Genomic DNA, 22,119 nt, shown 5'->3' with positions numbered 1-22,119 from the left:
CGTGTGTGAAGTCTGCCAATCCGCATTGGGCCAGCGTGGTGAACTATTGGCTTATAAAGGGGTTGAATTATTTTTAATACAAATCGTACACGTATCGAGTTATAATTTTGTAAAATTATTAGTGGACTTAACATGCTAAATAGAAAGGGGGTGAAATATATAGAAAGTTAACATAAAATATCCACGCGGATGAAGTCGCGGGCGTCCGCTAGTAATTAGTAAAATTACCATTACTTGGATATTAGGCAACAATAAAAGAAAGGAGAGCATTAATTTATCTATACTTACATTTTTTTTTATTTAATAATTTAATTATAACGTATAAGGAAATTCCACGGTGGTAATAGAGTCGGCTTCTAGAAGTAAGCTTGTCTGCTGTTGTCCAACTCGCAGGTTGATACTTCGTGTTTTGCCGCTGGAAAAAACAAATCAGAATTTAAGTGATTAATGATTTACAAAAATGCTTTAAAGTTATTATATTCAATACTAGTAGATGCCACGCGGTTTCACCCGCGTGGATCCCGTTCCCGTAAAAATACAGGGATAAAATATAGCCTATAGACTTCCTCGATAAATGGGCTATCTAACACTGAAAGAATTTTTTTAATCGGACCAGTAGTTCCTGAGATTAGCGCGTTCAAACAAACAAACAAACAAACTCTTCAGCTTTATAATATTAGTATAGATTTCTAGTGTTTTACGATTAGTGACAGTCGAGTAGGTATACCAAAACTTATTGTTGAGGTTGCCCTACTCGATGGACAAACAAACAGTTTAGATGCAAAATGCACTCCTGAGGAGCGAGGACTTAATACGACCCTGTGTTGGAGTTGGAATTTTCTATTTTGTACAATTTGTACGTATAGTGCTTACCCTAGTTAAAATCAAAACCCTTATTCACGCCACTCCTACTCGAAAATATAATCAACAACTACTGGTCTGTGAACTTCAAATATTTACGCACCTACTCCTGGAAATGATGCACTTTTAAATTTAATCGTAACGCCAACCTAATTTAATACATATCGACGCACACTTTAATATGCAGAAGTCGTATTTTTTATTTCTACCCTCAATGGAGACCGCTCTTTCCCACTGGGACCTTTTTGTCCAGAACCCTACGCTCGATGGGGGCACCTAGTTCCTGCCAGGACACTAAACATTCGTTAACGACAGAACAGCTTTATATATAAAATATGCCTTTGTAATCTAGAGACCCGTCTGCTCCAATAAAACGGCCCTACATTGCATGTAACATTTCAAATCGAGTCATCAAATGCACAGGTATATAAATCAATTTTTTTATAAATTTAACTTTAACCCACGGGAAACAAGATAAATGCCAAGATAATTTAGATATAATATACGGAACTGACTTAATTATACTCACTCGTTGTAAATATTAACGATAATTGTATTCTTTGGTGTAAAGAAGGCGATTTTGTATATACTTGACGGGAGGATGCCGCCATGCTTTTCGCTCATGTGGATGCGAACGGAACCACGTGGAATGAATTTTGCGAAATGTCCCATCGCGTAGAACATCGGCTGTTTGAGAAACTCCTGTCGGTTTTTGTCCACAATTATTGGAGAATCGACAAAGTTGTTCGACCAGTTTGGCCCTCCTTGCATATCTAAACACAGGTTCCAATCAATCCATCCGACCAAATTGTAATTAAGATCCTAAAATAAAGAAACATTAATAATAACGATAGAGTATTGGGCCGTAACGGCAAAACCAACGGATCGTGACATCTTAATTGTTACCTATTCACGTGTTAAAAGTTCAATCACTATAAATAGGCGATTACTTAGTTTTTATTAAAGTAAAACATCCACCATCTATTTGTTTTTTTTATTTATAAAAATATGGCTATATTTTTTAATAATAAAAAAAAATTGGTTATACTTTCAAACATCTTACCTGTAATATATCGAGTATATATGCTTTTGCTCTATCCCATGATCCTAAAATAACTTTACGGCTCTGCCAAGGAAAGCTGCCTATAAATTATTAAAAATTGTTTTAGTAGTTGATTGTATCGAAATTATTATTTCATGTTTCTTACTGCCCTGAAGCAGCACCCATCACTGTTTACAAGGTTAATTATGTTTTGACTCCCGGGGTTTACTTCAGCTGATAACTGATTTGGTTCAAATATTTATTCATTTTATTCTTAACAAATTAGCCCTTGACAACAATCTCACCTGATGGTAAGTGATGATGCAGTCTAAGATGGAAGCGGGCTAACTTGTTAGGAGGAGGATGAAAATCCACACCCCTTTCGGTTTCTACACGGCATCGTACCGGAACACTAAATCGCTTGGCGGTACGTCTTTGCCGGTAGGGTGGTAACTAGCCACGGCCGAAGCCTCCCACCAGCCAGACCTGGACAAATTAAGAAATTTTCCTCAATTGGCCCAGCTGTTGTGGTCCTTGTAACCAAATGATGGATGTTGATTTAGAGCAGAAAGAAGCATGGGAAAATTTCTGAATTTATGTGGCTACAGCGCAGTTCGAACGACTCCATTTGGCAGTATAGAGATGATACACGAACACAAAAAAATTAGATGTTTTAAATCTTCAAAAATCATAAAATCAGTTCAAGTCTCCAACCTATTCTGTCAACATATCGAACTGTTCGTTTCTGATTTCGATTAAATAAAAAAACATACATACAGCCGACGTAAAACCTCCTTTTTGGAAGTCGGTTAAAAAGAGTTAATAACATGTACTTTTTAAAGGAGACTGTGTTTCGGAGAAAGTAATGCTTGGTTGGTAAATGCTAATGTTTATAAGCTAATTACTTAGCATAATTCTGGCACAAAACAATGCTTTGTAGCGAATTCGAGAACTACTATCTCTGATGCTATGTCCTCAGAATGCCTATACCTATGAAAATTACTTGAGAAGTAACTTCATTTTCGTTCTTGTGAAGATATGTAGCAAAATCCTATATGTTTGCAAGGTTCTGGAATAAGCAAACAGACAAACATTTTAGATGCAAAAATACACTGCCTTTCCTGAGGAGGAGTTATTACGAACCTGTGTTGGAGAAGGAATTTTCTATTTTGTACAATTTGTACGTACCTATAGTGCTTACCCTAGTGGTTGAAATTATGCGTATACATTGGCAGACTTCACACACGTAGAGAATTAAGATAATTCTCTGGTATGCAGGTTTCCTCACGATGTTTTCCTTCACCGATTGAGACACGTGATATTTAATTTCTTAAAATGCACACAACTGAAAAGTTGGAGGTGCATGCCCCGGACCGGATTCGAACCCACACCCTCCGGAATCGGAGGCAGAGGTCATATCCACTGGGCTATTACGGCTCAGTCAGGTTGACTGGAGTAGTACAATGCATTGTGTTGTATTTGCACCTTACCTTCACACGCTTCAGTTGCGAGAATAAATTTATCAGGATGTGTTAAAGTCACTGTCTCGAATACGGCAGGAGGAACGAATTTGTCTGTGTAATAGTGCACTCCAAGGCCATCTATGTAATTTAACGCTTCAGGAGTAAAAGTGACCAACTGAAACAGAAGACAAACCCAATTAACTGTCGTTAGAAAAATCTTGTCCCCGTGTATCGACAAATTTGAAAATGGATCCCCTAAGTTTATGTTTAAAATTATTGCCTCTTGCTACTCATGAAGTAAAAGAATACATAAAACAAGCATTTTCAGGAAGTCCTCAGAAACAGCTCTCAACCATATACTTAAATTTGAAGAAACATTTTTAACCCTAAGAGCACGAAAACAAGATTATGGGATGTTTTCCCATTCATTTTAATGTAAAACTAAACTTTGTACTGAGAAGTCCGATTTTGATACTTCTTTTCCTTTCATGGAATTAATACAGTTGTGTTTTCAAATTAATACAGAACTATTCCGAAAATAGTTCTGTATTAATTTGGAAACACAACGTCAACCCTAAGAGTAGGAAAACAAGGGATCATTAATTGATTACCCATTAATTTTAATGTAACACCAAGCATAACTTTTTATTGAATGGTCCGATTTTGATGATACGTTTTTTTAGAAAGAATATATTATGAAGTAACATAATTTCCGACTACTGTGAAGATGAATAATGAGTATGTGAGGTAATTGTGTGAGATAATAGTTTAAAAAACTCCTTTCGTAAGCGAATCCATTCGTTGTTGTTAACTTCACTTATTAAATTTTTCGTAGGTAAGTATTTAAGTAAATTCGTCTGGACTTTGATGGTAACAGATTGAAAATTTCATCCATCTCCAAATTAGGATCACCATTCTCACTAGATAAAGACAACAATAACAATTATTGTTGAAAAATATGTAAGTTACGGTCACAAATTTACAATTATTTTCTGAAAAAAATTAAGTGTGTGTTCACGCCAATTGTTTTTTAAATTCTCGCTTTTTAATTTTATTTTTTTCACATGAGAAAAAGGCAAAGGTATTACACCGTAAATGATGTCCCATGTCTTCAAATCTCGCTCTATTCGCAACTCAATAAAAATTAAATAAAAAAATAAACGCATTCTACAGACAAGAACGCTGCATTTCATTCCAATTTAAAGTTTTTTATTTATTTTTCAAAACAATCAGGGCCTTACCTATAATGATTCTATTTTCGAATAAAACCTCCTCCGTTTTATAGTAGGCTAGTACTTGGCTAGTACCTACTCGTAACAGACAAAAATTAAAAAAACAAAATTACTTTAGCCCCTAGAGGCTGAAATGCTTGTTTAGCCCCGCTGTGGAGTGGTAATATGACAGTGTTTTTGAGCAAGAGTAGTGAAAACGTTTCTTTTGTAGGTATGTAACAACATAATAGGTAAATTCATTACTATCCGGCCTTAAATAACGAAATTTACGGTGAAGTAATACTAGCTATGTTAATTGTTTTATTGACCGACACTTAGTAGGTATATTTATTACTTACTTCCAGCACCTACTATTTGCGAGGAAATAATAAATAATTTACGTTTCTATATTTTATCCCTAATATAGTAAAAGAAGAATCTGAGTGTCTGTACATTGAATAATAAATAATTATTACAAAAAAAATATATTAAAAGATCAATAGTAATTTGAAGATTTTAGAGGCATCGCTGAAGACTCATGTCAGATACAAAATGGTAAAATCATTGGGAATGAAGAGTTGCAACCGAAGAACGAACTACTTGGATACATTTTCGGGTGTTAGCGAATAATTTGATAAATATAATTGCGAACACATGCCAAAATTATTTAAGTGAAAAATATTGTCAAAATTATCAAAATTGTCAAAATAGACAAAAATATAATTTTTGAATAACTTCTTAAAATATATCGATTTTTCTTAATTTAAAATTAATAACTCAAAAAATATAAAAAGAATCAGTAAATGTTTTAACTTGTAAAGCATATATACAAAAAGAGCTCCGAGAAGAATTTGATTTTTAGGACAGTTGTTTCAGTTTTTACGTCCATATTTATTAAGACATCGGAAATAATTTGTTAAGTAATATTTAGCGGTCCTCGCCTACTGGCTCGTGCCTTAAAAATACCTCGTATATAATGGGTCTTTTTAGCCCCTTGTAGAACAATCTACTATATAAACTATAAGTTAAATAAATAAACCAAGAAGTTCGAAAAGTTCACCTTTATGCATGGTGTTAAAAATGGGTACAAATTTTATAGTAGTTTACTAGTTCCTGAGATTAGCGCGTTCAAGCAAACAAACAAACAATCTCTTCAGCTTTATAATATTAGTATAGATTTAGTGAAGTTGAACTGATGAGGATGACCTTCAATTATTTTCAATTGTGTTCAATTAAACCTACTGACTTAATTATACATAGTAATGATGTTATTTTTCCGCTTTTTATTTAGGCTATGTATGTTTTCGTGTTATTGACATGCTGAATTGTTTTTGATTTATCTTCGTGGTAATATGTACATCGACTATTGTTAAAATGTAAAATGTAATGACAAATAAAATGGGGATAAAAGCTTACACAAATTATTCGCAGTCGCGAAGTCACGGGAAGTCGCGGGATATAAATTAATATGAAACTGGTAAGGGTTGAACCGTTAAAATACTTTACGAATCATCATCATCATCATCATCATATCAGCCGATGGACGTCCACTGCAGGACATAGGCCTTTTGTAGGGACTTCCAAACATCACGATACTGAGCCATCTGCATCCAGCGAATCCCTGCGACTCGCTTGATGTCGTCAGTCCACCTGGTGGGGGGTCGGCCAACACTGCGCTTACTAGTGCGGGGTCGCCATTCCAGCAATTTGGGACCCCAACATCCATCGGCTCTTCGCACTATGTGCCCCGCCCATTGCCACTTCAGCTTCGCAACTCGTTGAGCTATGTCGGTGACTTTGGTTCTTCTGCGGATCTCCTCATTTCTGATTCGATCACGCAGAGATACTCCTAACATAGCTCGTTTCATCGCCCGCTGAGCCTTCTTATGAGGCCCATAGTTAGCGACCAAGTCTCGGAACCTACTAACAAATATATAAAAAAATCATTAAAATCTGTCTAACCATTCCGGAGGACTGTAACCACAAACACCATGTCACGAGAGTGTTTATTTTATAAAAAATATATTTGACAGAACTTAAGCCTCAGATTCTAACCTCAAAAAAAACCGAGATAATCGTCACTTGTTTGGTATAAAATAAAAGGTCTTGACGAGCACATTACAAAATATATATCATATTGTTTAATTGAAAATATATATTTATTTAAAATTCGTTTCTTATCAGATGTAGGTAGATACTCGATATTACAGGGCTGGATATTGTAGGGCCGATTGGAAAACGGAATAGTAATAAATGAAAAATTAAGTTTAATAAAAACTAAACCAGACTACATTAAAAAAAGAGTCTATAACATACATATGGACTGCCAAAATCATTCCCCTTCCTGTTTTCTTCGCCGGGTAAAATCCTTTTTATCGAAACTAGAAAAAATTCAGATACAAATCGACAAACGATTATGGGTTGTTAATAATGATAATGATGATGATGAAGATGATAATGATGATGATGATTGTAAAATGAAACGTACCATATTAAACCAATAAGGCACTGTAACTCTCTGGTCGTCGCCTGTAATTATTTTCACACTCTGAAATATCGAGTTACGTATTGTTGGCCCGAGGTTGTCCGAGATCCATTTTCCCTGCAATTTCAATCAGTATGTTCATTAGGAAACAAAATCATTAAAAAATTTTTGGTGGTCGCGTGGTTCCTGTTTCCGTAATAATACGGGGATAATATAAGTATAACTTATAGCCTTCCTCGATAAATCTAGGCTATCTAACACTGAAAGAATTTTTCAAATCGGACCAGTAGTTCTTGAGAATAGCACGTTCAAACAAACAAACTCTCCAGCTTTATATTTATTATACTTACCTATATTTTGCCTACTAAGTACATTACTCGTTGTAGGTATATTGTTTTAAAAAAACCTCGTCACAATCGCTATTTTCTGTCTGAAAGGAGTTGATTATGTAATAATCGTTTTTCCTCACTCACAAATAACGTGGCTTTCTTGTGGTAAAAGAATTTTCAAAATCGGTTTAGTAGATTCAGAGATTAGCCCTACAATACCACAAACTTAACCTCTTTGTTTTATTAGTATAGAATTTATCTTTTTATGAAGATAATTAGCATTCTGTAAACCTACCATGTTTTTCACGGTCCATCCAAGTGAATTGAATGGAGCAAGTGCCAATATTCCGTTAATTGGTTCATTCGTTGTAGTGATTGCCCAAATCGGAATGCCTGCTGATGTGTACAATTCAATAAATCTGAAAATCATAAAGATCTATATCATAGTTACTAGCCAGTGGCGTAGCTAGGTAACCAAGGGCCCTGATGCAAAAATGAGGCCCCACTACTATCTATCAAAACTGGTTAGGTTTTATCAAGTAAAGATGATAAATATACAAATATATTTAAAATGTTGAGCCATCAGCTTGGACGCTGGTACGCGCAGGTACCTAATGAAAATATGAAACAGCAACGACATAAATTACAATGAACACTTGATGATTGTTATTGAGTAATAAAACGAAATAAAAAGTCTACTTTAGTTGCCATGATTAAAGGCGGGTTACAACCTGTCATATTTATCATCTATCTTTGAAAGTTCAATTCGATCTAACGAGATTTTCTGGTAAAGATTCGAGGGCCCCCTGAGCTTGAAGCCCCCCGCCCAATGCACCACTAGCCAGTCAAACGTAAACCATTTTTTTAAAGAATATTTGCCATATCTTTAAAAAAAATACCAATATTCCCAATTCCCTCCAACTAGTCGGGTAAGACTGTATAAGGAGTAGGTACGACAATAGACTAACGGGGCAGGGATCGAACTACCACCCCTCGGTGATGAATCCGACCGCTCTTACCGTTGAGCTATTGAAGCTCAAATTCGCGTTTATAATATTAGTAGGATTATTTCACCGCGGTAAGTGGTCTCGATTGGTGACATAAGGGCTAGCTCATTTTTTACGCAAAGGATTATCCTGGCTGTCCAACGTGGAAATGCAACCATGCATGATTTGTATATTTATTAAGACATCTTAAGGTTACTGTATATTTTTTGAATAAAAAAAAGTATTGAATATACTTTAAATGATGTCTTACTTTAAATGGTAGTTAGCGTAGGTCTGGTAGTACTCAGGTTTCAGTTGACTGAAGCCTGAATAGTTGTTGTTAGTCTTCATCCACACGGGCGGTGACCAAGTCGTAGCGACTGTGTGGACCGGTGTCTTTGCCACATTCATGATCGATCTGAACATCGGAATCTGCAATGTTCATGTAATCATCATCAGTTCATTTAACAGGCCATATAAAGGTTAAGCCTAGGGTTGCCAACATTTATTCAGAAAAATATAGTATTTTTCAGATTTAGCTATAAAAAATATAGTACGCTTAAATATTTGTATTTATTAAAACGTGGTGTACTATTTGCGTTTTATTTATTAATTACGGGACACTCTGTATATACGTAAAGACTGGGATCAACGACTTAACGTGCTCTTCGAGGCACGGAGTTGGTAATGAGAATTTCTTAAACTCAATGTTTGAATCAAAAACCTCATTATGCGAAACCGCATTATGATAATGAACTAACGAGGAGAACTAGGAGTTATTTGTTCTTATGTCAGCTACTAACGATCAAGTAAGCTCACATGCCTGCAACGCGAACGGCTTAACAGTCAATAAAACTGATCCAACACACGATTAATTTTATCGGCTGTCAAGCCGTTTAACGAGGTGCCGTTAGCGATGTACATTGTGCATGACTCATGCACATCGCGACCAACACACAATCAATTTTATCGACTGTAAAGCTGTTAGCGTTGCAGGCAATGTGGGCTTATCGGATGGTGAGTGCCTAGCTTTATAGCTGCTGCGCATTGTTCTAAGCCGTTAAAAGGCACAGAATATTTTACTGTGGTTAAGGTAACTTACATTTTTCTACTACTACTTTTATGAGCTATTAATTTAACCCACAATAATAGCTCATGAAAATGCACGATTTAGGTTAACTAACCTGTTAACCTAAATAACTAACCTGATTAGGTATTATCTATTATCGTCGTTTGTCGAATTCTGACGAACAGTTTATGGTTTTAATGCAAGAACTACGAGTATTAATTAGGCTATAGTAAGCTCACTATAAACGGTCTCTTCGAGCAAGAAATGTCAACAGAGATAAGGGATGTCCCGTATGCAGCTTACCGTGCCTGATATCGGTAAACAGTTAACCAACATGTGGTTGGATTACCTAATTTTAAATAACCAATTTTGACGGCCTCCGTAGCAGATTTGATTTACAAGATGGAGGTCTTAGGTTCGATCACCGGGTGAGCCGATTGGGGTTTTCTGAATTAGTCCAGGTCTGGCTGGAGGCTTCAGTCGTGGATAGTTACCACCCTACAGGCAGAGACGACGGTCTCCGTGGCGCAGTGGTATGCGCGGTGGATTTACAAAACGGAGGTCCTGGGTTCGATCCCCGGCTGGGCAGATTGAGATTTTCTTAATTTGTCCAGGTCTGGCTGGTGGGAGGCTTCGGCCGTGGCTAGTTACCACCCTACCGGAAAAGACGTTCCGTCTAGCGATTTAGCGTTCCGGTACGATGGCGTGTAGAAACCGAAAGGGGTGTAGATTTTCATCCTTCTCCTAACAAGTTAGTCCGCTTCCATCTTAGATTGCAATACTAGATATTTACCATCAGGTGAGATTGTAGTTAAGGACTAACTTGTAAAGAAAAAAAAATCAAAAAACACTCATAAAGGAAATTGGATTCAAGTATATGAAATATAATACTAGCCCCCCGCGGTTTCACCTGCGTAGTTCACGTTCCCGTAAGAATATAGCCGAACATAGACTCTCCTCCTTTTTTGGAAGTCGATTAAAAATATAGCCTATAACAGTCACTAATTAGTTTTCTAGTGTAACAGTAGTGTAAACTCTTACTTTGTAAATTATGTCCTCTGGAGTGTAAGTGAAATTGGTAAGGGATGCGTCATTCAATGGGAGCTCGTTGTAGGCGTAGGTACGAATCGAGAAGTCGGCACCACCAATAGGAGTCCGCACCATATTATATTCTAGGCCATTTTCCCCGAAGTAAGACCTGCGATAATATTAATAATTTAAAAAAAAAAAGAGATCCTCGGAATAATATAAGAAATCGTGTTCCCATCAGAACGATAGATTTGATTAGCTTCGTGGCAACCTACTATTCATACACTCATATTATGCTGGGGAATATATAAAAAGCCAAAGACCCCGCAGAAGCACTGCCGGATGGGATCCGAAAGTAGGAGCAGAAGAGATGGAACGACTCTCTAAGGGCGTGTCCTCTGAGACTTAAACCTAGAAGGTCGTTCTGGAAGGGTGCTTTGGCCTGAGTGTATAAATTCAAGTGTCCCCGAGATCGTGAGTTACAAAGCCACGTCCGGATGACATCAGATATCGGGGACCTTCTTCGGACTAATTTTAAAAATATCTCATAAGCAAAAGATATAAATGGCAATTTTTTTTAAAATTAAATGTGACGAATATTATGCTTATTTGGGTTAGAACCAATATAATGTTATTAGACATTTTCGCAAATAATGCATTATAACTAATTTGATAAGGTATTATCATATACCTTATTATAAGATTTACCTCATCTCATTCGTCGGGGAATTAGTAGTCGCGGAATGATGGGCCACAATGTAAAGCACCAATTTTACATTGTGGTCCATCACCATAACTTTCCGGACTAAGCTGCCTGTCTAGATAAGAGCCCTTCGGCTAGTTTTTTATATGTGGCATTGCAAAATTTTGGTATCAAGGTAGCAGCTGAAAATCAGCTGCTCCCTTTTTCAAGGTTGTGCCAAACCAAAGCCAAGAGTATTTTTGATTCTTCAACTACTTTAGCATTCATCTTCAATAATTAATATGGTTGAAGCAGTGCAGAGTGTGGTGAAGAGTGCAGTATCTGACACTACAATAGCTCACTATTTTTTTTTTATAGTTTTTTTTTTTTTTTTTTTTTAAGATTGAGATACTGTTCTCGCAAAGGGATCAGAGATTAGGATCACTTACTCTATCAAAGAATCCTGTAGCACTGGAAGAAGACTTTTCCAGTTAATCGCAGCTGAGTCTGTTACTGATCCACCGAATCCCTCAATAGTTTGGTATTGTTTTGTTGGGTCCAATTCCAGGGTGAGTCTGCCTGTCTCAAAAAAAAGTGAAAATATATTCTATATATTTTTTAAAAGAATATTAATTGCCGTATCACTTAAATATGATTAATATTCCCGTAACTTTGAGCCTTCTTAGAAATATGTATATTAGGGCTCAAAATCACGAGTTACTCAGGTAATTTATTGTTACAAGTTTTTTAATCGACTTCAAAAAGGAGCAGGTTCTCAATTCGGTCGGTATTTTTTTTTATGTATGTACACCGATTACTCATAAACGCCTGGACCGATTTCAAAAATTCTTTTTTTGTTTGAAATTCCCCATTGAAATTCCCCAGTTGGTCCCAATACATCACCGGCTTAGCACCGCCTTCATACTGATCAGCAGGTAGAACATATTATGATGTTATTTTTCGCTTTTTAGTTTAGTGGGTACGTTTTTAGGTTTTGAAGTCGGTTGTATTTTTTTTATAGTTGTAATAAATGTTTGTTATACAAACTCTATGAACTTTGTTTACAACTACAAATTAGTTTACAACAACAAAATAACAAATTAGTTAAAGTAGGTATAATGACAAATTAAATTAATCGGTAGGTACTTACGGCTAAGTTCGCCATCACTCCATTGGCTTATACGTTTTTGAAAACGTAGACCACTCTAAAAACCCGGAAAATAATTTGGTTGATTAAGTAGTAAAGTAAAGTAGATAATTAACATTACAAAACAACTATGTCGTGTAGAAACCGAAAGGAGTGTGGATTTTCATCTTCCTCCTGACAAGTTAGCCCGCTTCCATCTTAGATTGCATCATGACTTACCAATAGGTGAGATTGTAATCTAACTAACTTGTAAATATGTATAAAAAAGGCCCTTATTATAAAACAAAGTACACAAAAAGGTACATGCTATAAATCCACTGAGACTGTCTATGTGTTCGCGATAAACTCCAAAACTACTGAACGGATTTTCATGCGGATGTCACCAAAACATTAATGACGGATGTTTATATTCGAATTTGTGTGCTTTGGGCAAAGAAAGGAATTGGCTTGACATTGTAAATGTCGACTTGAGAGCCTATCCTACTAATCCTACTAAACGCCAAAGTTTGTATGCATGTTTGGATGTTTGTTTGGATGTTTGTTACTCGCCGCTACTACTGAAGCGATTTGGCTGAAATTTGGAATGGAAATAGATTTTACTCTGGATTAACACATAGGCCACTTTTTATCCCGAAAAAATCCCGGTTTCCCAAGATTTGCGAAAACTGTTGACTTTGATGATATGAATGTTTGTTACTCGTTCACGCCTCGACTACTGAACCGAATTAGCTGAAATTTGGTATTGGGATATATTATAGCATGGATTAACACGTAGGCTATTTTTAATCCCGGAAAATCCATGGTTCCCGAGGGATTTGTGAAAAACTAAATTCCATACGGACGAAGTCGCGGGCGTCCGCTAGTTACGAGTGTAATCAAGATGTCGGATGTCCAATATTGGGCATAGGGGGCGAGTTTGTGCCGATAAGCGTATTGTGTTTTTTTGTTTTCATCATATTTTAGAATTTAAGTTGTTTGATTTAAATTACTTATGGCAATTTTATACTATTAGATATCAAATCACCGCAAAATATGTTCTAAACAATGGGCGGACAGATGCACAATTTTTTGTATATTTTTTACACATCCTGAATACCTACATAACTCGGCATTGTAGACAATATTTAAGGTATTATTGTGCTCAAGTACTTTCGGTGTTTACAATGCGATTAAATGAAACTGCGCTAATTGGGTGACTTTGTTCGCCTCAGTTTCGACGCGCTATGTGCCATAATCTACTATACCTATAATACCTAACTGTAACAGGTCAAAATCTGTACATTAAAGATATTTTTAAAATTCTAGTTAGAGGGCATTATAGGTATACCTAATCGATACTGAAGCCAAAAATGTATTTTTTTATTTTTTGTCTGTCCGTATTTTATGTTGACCCGGCTGAACTGCTAATTGAACTGAAATAAAGCTTGACACGATTTGAATTTTGAACTATAATACGAAGAATTATTAGATATTACCTAATAGGAAACTTTATGTTGCTATAAAATTAAATCAGTAGGGGTGAAATAGGGGTTGACAATTTGTATGGAAAGTCCTTCAGTTTTCAAGTTACATTAATTATAAAAATTGTTATGTGTTAGGTGGTGTAGGTACTACCACAAAAATAATAAAAATAATTTAATTCAAGATTTTTCAAAATTCTACCCCTAAAGGTAAAAACGGTTAAAGCTTTTTTAAAAATGAATTTTTAATGAAAGGTTATATTTTTGTAAATATCTTGGATTATTTATAATTTATTGTTTATATGTATATAGGTATATTTATTATAAAACATGCGAAAATATAAATAGGAGAATAAAACAGGCATTGAAAGTTTACATCGATTTCCACGTGGACAAAGTCGCGAGCATCCGCTAGTCTGTAGTATTATTTTTTTTATATTTTTAGTGTAAATATGTATAACCTACATAACTAACCTTTCTTTGTGTAAAGTACTTAAATATTCGCAAATGTGGCACGCTGCGCGATAACGTAGATATTCGGATTTCGGGTTATCGCTATGTTTGACAGAGACTGCGGAAATATAGAAATATTTCCCCTTTAAAGCATTAGAATGAAAAACCTTGTCTTTATCTGCCATGTTGGTTCTTGCGGTTTCGGAGCACGAGGTCATAGCTTCGAGTCCAGACTAGTCCAGGACTATAAAATATGAATCTCTTCTTCTAAGAAATTGATTCTGTAATTTCGTAATTTGTATATTTTTCGAACGCCTAGATGGTGTTAGGAAGGAGGTTTGACCAATGATAGTTTATATCTAGAGATGGAGATGAGGCACTAGCGCATCAAAACTGAGGCGGACAAATGTGGAAAATTTACTTAATTTCATTTGGTCGCATATTAAACAACGAACACCTAAATATCGTCTACAATGTCGAGTTGTGTGTTCAGGAAGTGCAAAAACTATATACAGATAAATCACACTAATATTATAAAGGCGAAAGTTTGTGTGTAAGTGTGAAAGTGTGTAAGTATGTTTGTTCCTCTTTTACGCTGCGGCTACTGAAGCGATTTGGCTGAAATTTGGAATGGAAATAGATTTTACTCTGAATTAACACATAGGTTACTTTTCATCCTGGAAAAATCCATGGTACCCGCGGGATTTGTGAAAAACTGAATTCCACGCGGACGAAGTCGCAGGGGTCCGCTAATATTTATAATTAAGTTGTAAAATATACATTATTAGATGAAAGTGGTTTTGCAAGCAATGTTTGCTTTAATACGATTTTGCATACGCTAAGCATGTTAGTTCATAAGTTAATTTTTTTTGTATGTGTAAAAATATGTAAAAGTCGCTAGCAAACTTAATAAATAAATAAATAAAATAAATATATAATTAAAGACTAAATTGTGCATGTCTGCGCTCAGTGGAGTCGCTAAATTCGGATCACTTTTTGCGATGATTTTGTAGGTACCTACGAGGATCTATAGTATAAAATTATCATTGGGTCTGACCCTATAGTGGGCCTTTAAAATATGCTTATAACGATGACGATAGTCTAGTCTAGTAGAAGAGGATGTAAATGTATGCAAACCTTTACGATGACGGTAGTCTGGTAATGAGGATGGATGTAAATGTATGCAAACCTTTGAGGATGTGTACACGACATATGTGCCGTCCGCAGGGTGCTCCCTGATGATGTCATCGCAGTAGCTCGAGTTGCATACACACACCACTGACTCGTCTTCTATCTGCCTCGCAGCACATGGCTTGTCTATAAGGAATAACATAAAATTGAAAATTTGGAAAAAACCCCCGATAGTCATGAAATTATTAATAACACTCTCGATCAATTCATCAATATTCTCTTCCAGTGCGATCAATCTATACTAATATTATAAAGCTGAAGAGTTTGTTTGTTTGTTTGATTGGACGCGCTAATCTCAGGAACTACTAGTCCGATTTGAAAAATTCTTTCAGTGTTAGATAGTCCATTAAACGAGGAAGGCTATAGGTTTGGAAGCCGTGGTGTCGAGCTGTGGACGTCCATCGGCTTGATAAATGATTTTTTGGGCATTTTAAAGCCCAATCTGGGGAAAAATTCCTAGTGAGCTGAATTTTTATACCATCTTTATTACGGTGTTATTGTGAAGATTTGAAAAATCGACATCGATATTGAAACCTTTTGACCTATGTATGTTTTTTAGCTGGCACGATATCGATGTCGATTTTTCACATTTTTATATTAACACCGTAATAAAGGTGTACATACAAAAATTCAGCTCACTAGTAACTTTTCCACAGATAAAACGTAAAACGACTGGACTAAGTACTATTGAAAAATTTGTTCTGCTCAGGGCATACGACCTTCATTCATCTACCTTCTTCAAGTGCATAGAAATTACACTATTGTAAATGAAACCATATTTTTTTATCTAAACTAATATTATAAAGAATAAAGTTTTTTTTATTTTTGCATGAACGACGAACGAATATATTATTAGTTCCGTATTCCTATTCCGTAATGGGAACTAAGCGGATGAAAATGCGAGGTTTTGATAGTTTTAAATAAACTTCATTTCACTAAAAACTAAGTACTACTAACTAACTAAGTTAAATGTAGATGTGGTCTAAGAAACCATAATGTTATAGGTTGGTTAGGTTAAGTAATTTATAAAAATTAATAGGTTTATTTATTTATTTTTACTCACATTTATTTATTTCTCCTTATTTTTAAAATTTTAAACAATGTTATACATACAAAATATACAAAGCACTATTAAAAACATATAAAAAATAACTTATTCTCCCGCTGCAAGACATTTGAGTGCCCAAGCAACCGGTGGTCAAGGCTCCAGAGTGAGGAACCTCCTCACAATACGCGCCGTCTCAAGAATCACTTTATTTTATTTATTACTCTACAAAATACATATTTAATTGCCTAACCATGATGCAACACGTAAAGTAACAACACAATATACATAGGTACGTAAAGTAAAGTCTGTATTTCGATTTCCAATAAGTATTTATATCATATTTTTCATTGATTTTATGTTAAACCACATTTTATGTTAAATTATTTAAAACCGTATCATGTTATATATATACTCCAAATTCAATTAAGAATTTCGAAATTTCATTAACAGAAAAGGTTTCCCCATAGAATTATAAGTACACTTGTACCGACTCGTAAATCTATGGGTTTCCATGTTAAGTTTTGTAAAACGATCTAAACATGAAATTTTCTATCCGTAGTAACGAGCTTTAAGTATCTACTTCAGTATTTGTCAAGTGTCAATGTCAATTTATAAAGATGGATGATAAACAATTCACAATGTTGTTATCATACGCTAATCTATGCGTATAGACAACTAATATAACGTAAAACATTACCAGTATATGAATAGTTGGTAAGTATTCACAATAACTATTAATCACTTACCCGCCCACAAAGGTTTCGTATACGAAACTATAAACATAAATATAAAAAACTTCATTATTGAACCATGCTATGCATATGTATCACTCATGCAAACTTTGCCCGTCGAATGAGTGGAGTGTTCATTGCTCAAGTGCTGTATCGACCAATAGCCGTGAAACAATAACAAGCGTTGATTACTCTAATGGGAAGTTTCTCGGAAGTCTCTTCCTATGCGCAGCTACTCGATCTTTAGGGTTCCGTGCACAACAATACAAAAATTCAGTCATGTAGTAACTGGAATTCACTACTTGTATTTTTCAGATTGCACTACTTGTGTTTTTCAGATTTATTACCGTGAATCGCGGCAAATTTTCAAGAGTGAAACGAATTGTCACCCAGCACAATCATGAAACCAACTGTAGTAATAAACTTTTTGTAACAGAGGGTAGCTCATTGGAGAACTTTAAATCTAGGGCCTATTTAGGTGTTCTATTTTTAACCGACTTCAAAAAAGAAGAGGTTCTCAATTCGTCGAAATCTTTTTTTTTAATGTATGTTCACCGATTATTACTCAAAGACGCCTGAACCGATTTGAAAAATTCTTTTTTTGTTTGAAAGGCTATGCTTTCCAGTTGGTTTCCAATACGATGTTATTTTTCGCTTTTTAGTTTAGTAGAAACATTTTTGGGAGTTTAAAGTCGGTTGTATTTTTTTATTAAAATTTTATTTTAAATACTAGCGGACGCCCGCGACTTCGTCCGCGTGAAAGTCGTTGTAAACGTTCAACTACCCCTATCCTACCCCTACCCTACTCATTAAAGCTGCACTTCTTTATTTATTCCTCCCACTGCAAGTCGCGTCGAGCGCGGTAAACCGTTACACAAAAATAATCCATTTAGCATGAATTAGTATTCACGCACGATGGCTCAGCGTATTTCTTGTATAACTTTGGTGTTTCTTTACCGATTTTTATGATTCTTTTTTTATTGAATAGGTAATAATGTTAACTTTCTTATAAGGGATGAGTGATGAGTGTTATAAACATAAAAGTAGACAAATATAATTAGAAAGCTCCGAACTGCTAAGCTATCGGGAGTTACACGTGTTATTGTGAGTCAACCAGTCAGTTTTTAAGGAAGCTTAAAAAATTGAGTAACTTCTCCCGTTTTCTCAACATTTCTCTTCACTGCTCTGCTCCTATTGATCGTAGCGTAATGAAAAGTATACTATAACCTGCCCAGGAGTATGTAGAATAATTGTACCAAGTTTCGTTAAAATCCGTCCAGTAGTTTTTGTTTCTATAAAGAATCAGTATCGATCACTAATCACCCCCTGATAGTTATTTTGGAAATCTATTTCATGTACAGAATTGACCTCTCTACAGATTTATTATAAGTATAGATTACTAGCCGACGCCCCGCGGTTTTACACGCGAAGTTCATGTACCGGTGAAAACACGTGGATAAAATATAGCCTATGACATTTGCAAATATCGTGGCTTACTAGTGGTCAAGAATTTTCAAAATCGGTTTAGTAGATCGGGAGTTACCCTCTACAATACCACAAACTTTACCTCTTTATCTTTAATTTATTATAGAATAGACGTACATAATAGCTTACAATACTCGTATTGTATGTGATTAATGTAGGTAATTCACAAAAACATCATCATTTAATTTGACGGCCGCGTGACGTAGTGTCCCTGCTTTCTGCATCCACGGTCGTGGGTTCGATTCCCAGTAGTGGAAAATATTCGTGTGATGAGCATAGGTGTTTTCCAGGGTCTGGAAATAAAAGTATCTGTATAAATACGTCTAAAATGTATTTTATACGTTATATAATTGTCTAGGACATAAAATCAGCTATGTCAGTACCAATAACACAGGCTACGCTCACTACTATGTACGCTTACTTTGGGATAGATAATGATGTGTGCATTGTTAAGTATATTTATTTATTTATTAGATATAGATATACTCCTACCTACCTATAAAAATATAATCATAATTATTATGATAAACTTATACGCTTTTCTCTTGATTAAAATTTTCAAGTTTAGTTAGCATTAAGACCTAAGAGAAATCTTTAAAAAAATTTAAATATTTCACGCTCTCTTCTGCAAAGTTGTACTGAAACCACAAAAAACATAGGTATGTACAAGTACTAAAACCACAGAATACATTGTCTAAAACTCAGTTTAACCTATAAAAACGTATGTAATACGTACTGTGTTATTCGTCGCACGTGTCAGTAAGCCAAATTACAATTAATTATAATATATGCAGTTGTATAATTAGATAATTTGTTTTCTTAATTGATTAATTTCAACTCCTGCAAAATGCATTAAAATTACTTACTCAATTAAAACGGAAAAATACTATAAAATTTAATAAGGTTATAAATATAAATATTTGTAGGTTATAAATATAAATTAATAACTAAATTACACGTTAATTGTTTTATATTTCCGTAAAATATATAAATATAGTTTGGAAAATCCATAAGTGCATGGCCTCGTGGTTATTTAATATCAATTAGACCACATCAAATTAGACCGTAAAAATAAATAGGATATCGCTTTAATATAATTATTCCTAATAAGGTATACTGAAACATAAGAAAAATAAACGATCAGGTGCGTATCGAGCCACGCGCAGTGTAGGGATCCGTATATTAAATTAGCACTTTAAACCCTTATAATGCACAAAATTACCGATTGCAATCCCCCACCCTATTGGAAAAGGGTATCCCACCACCCTCACTTTACATGTAGTGTAAATTATTTTTTTATTTCTCATACTCGGAAAGTAGTGTTGTTTTGATCTGAGTATTGGGTGGAAAATGCTGCTTCCCTCCATAGGGAGGGAATAACTCATACAAATTACTAAGGGCCAGAATGAACTTTAAAATTAGAACTGCTGTCATCAGCTGTGAAGAGTTATATGTTTTTTTTTTTAATTTGTCCCCAACTAAATTCGGGGACAGGCAAAGATCGTTAACCATACAGTCTGTTCAGATGTCAATGAAGTTCTTGAGGAAAAGTTTTATGTAAAAAATAAAGCAATTATAAAAAACATGCCACGGCCATGTGATATTCTAAACAGCCAGTGTAAACTTAGCGCAAACTTCTTAATCGGAATAAGCAGCAACAATAACATGTTGAGTTCCCTAAATAAAATTTAAAAAGTCGTAAATTGGCGGGATAACTAATCTGTGTAACATAACAGTGACGGAATTAAAAAAAATAGGTAATGATTAAAAAAATATAATGAAAATTGATTTTAAATACTTTATATTATATAAATAGTCTTTAATATTAAAAAAAAATCTAAACTGAATTTTGTCTAGAGTTATATTTGTTTCCGAACCACCATTTCCAGCCTCCATACATTAATTTCAATTTTACACAATGGTTAAGGCAGCGCATGCGAATAAGTCTGCTTAAGAGGATTTTCGATCCGACCTTTATGACAAAAACTGTGTTAACTCGGCTAATATATAATAAATGCTATAGGCTATATTTTATATTGGTATCATATTATGATACCAATATAAAATATAGCACTCCCCGATAATGTAGCATTCTACTGGTGAAAGAATTTTTGAAATCGGACCAGTAGTTCCGAGGATTACCCCATTTAAAGAATGTTAGAAACTTACAAACTTTACCTCTTTATAATATTAGTATAGAAGTATAGATTTGTTTGCCTTATTGAGTAATTAAATAAAAACAATAATAAAAATTTATTGCGTAGACCGTTTATTCATTACTTACTATATAGCACGAGCTGATAATAATTTTATAGTACCTACACAAAATACTACGTAAGATTACGTTAAAACATACTATAATTAAGTATACCTACTATATCGCATCCTCTGTACAACACTGTCGTACTTATGCAAAACTTACACTTATGACTTTGTGAGGGTAGGTACTCAACATAGCAAAATATGAACAATTTTCATTAAAAAGAAACTTCAAGCCTTTTAAGGATAGAATTTTGAAGAAGGTTAAATGACATTATTTTTAGTATTTTTCTAGTAGTACACATACCAATTTTTAGAAACGTGACTTAAATAAAAGACTGTCCATACCACGTTTCATCCGCCACTGATTTAATTTTCCCGACATAAAATATTATTACCTTATAGTCTCAAATCGTGCGATTTTTTAATTTTTTGATGAGTTGCATTTGAATTCATTTAGTAATTTCAACGTGATGAACGAAAATACGGATAGACAGATAAAAACAAAAAAAAATTATTAAAAAATTATTCATATAAGTTTATTTTTCAAAAAAAATAACTTCACAACTCTGTGTGTTTCTAATATTCCTATACCACTATTAAGCCAGAGAAATTTCAGATCGACCCTTCAGACTGTTCCGGCTTTTGTTCATATCTTCAGAATTATAGTCTCAAATTGTCGGATTGCGATAAAATTGTATCAGGCGTTCATCATAGTTACCATTTTTATATGTAGTTGCAGAACCTCGCAGATTTACTAACGTGATTCCTATTCTAGTAGGAATACGGGGATGAAATATAGCCTGACACTCACAAATGACATGGCTTTCTAATAGTAAATGAATTTTCAAAATCGGTTGAGTCAGTGTCGCAGCTAGGTTACCAAGGGCCCTGGTGCAAATAAAAAATGGGGCCCCACTACTATATTAACAGTAAACTTAAAATATTTCGCGCTATACAATGACTAGCCGATATCTATAGATTTGACATGATTTACTGACGTAAAGAACATCAATATGAGTGGTACTCAAATCAAATAAAATTGAACCTCTTTACAGACCAGTGTAAAAATTTTGTGACATTAGCCTACTTACTCCTGATACAGCAATATTTTTTAACTATTACTCAAAAAAATCTTGATTTAAATTTGCATATTTTGGAACGTTAAGTTCGATTGAGATTTTCTGG

At 34.7% G+C, this 22,119-nt stretch overlaps 1 protein-coding gene across 1 annotated transcript; it reads right to left on the bottom strand.

The window, feature by feature from the left end:
• Nucleotides 1-268: 268 nt before the first annotated feature.
• Nucleotides 269-17,338, bottom strand: LOC112049945 (lysosomal acid glucosylceramidase). The gene is made up of 12 exons (XM_024088018.2): nt 17,203-17,338; nt 15,407-15,534; nt 12,308-12,362; nt 11,607-11,736; nt 10,488-10,644; nt 8,649-8,809; nt 7,687-7,810; nt 7,066-7,179; nt 3,394-3,541; nt 1,925-2,004; nt 1,391-1,683; nt 269-415 (listed from the first exon to the last, which is right to left on the bottom strand). Exons 1-12 carry the CDS (start codon nt 17,255-17,257, stop codon nt 313-315), a joined length of 1,548 nt encoding a protein of 515 aa, XP_023943786.2. The 5' UTR covers nt 17,258-17,338; the 3' UTR covers nt 269-312.
• Between the last annotated feature and the right edge of the window lie 4,781 nt (nt 17,339-22,119).

Source organism: Bicyclus anynana, chromosome 8, assembly GCF_947172395.1.
Source record: "Bicyclus anynana chromosome 8, ilBicAnyn1.1, whole genome shotgun sequence".
Taxonomy (NCBI): domain Eukaryota; kingdom Metazoa; phylum Arthropoda; class Insecta; order Lepidoptera; family Nymphalidae; genus Bicyclus; species Bicyclus anynana.
This window is presented reverse-complemented; position numbering and strand designations above follow the sequence as displayed.

What these genes read in the sequence shown, in the direction of transcription:
- LOC112049945 (XM_024088018.2), bottom strand. Translation starts at nt 17,257, where the DNA reads ATGAAGTTTTTTATATTTATGTTTATAGTTTCGTATACGAAACCTTTG. An exon ending in TGCCTTATTGGTTTAATATG is followed by an intron (nt 3,542 to 7,065) that starts GTACGTTTCATT and finishes CTTCTGTTTCAG; the next exon opens with TTGGTCACTTTTACTCCTGA. An exon ending in ATCGTTAATATTTACAACGA is followed by an intron (nt 416 to 1,390) that starts GTGAGTATAATT and finishes TGTTTTTTCCAG; the next exon opens with CGGCAAAACACGAAGTATCA.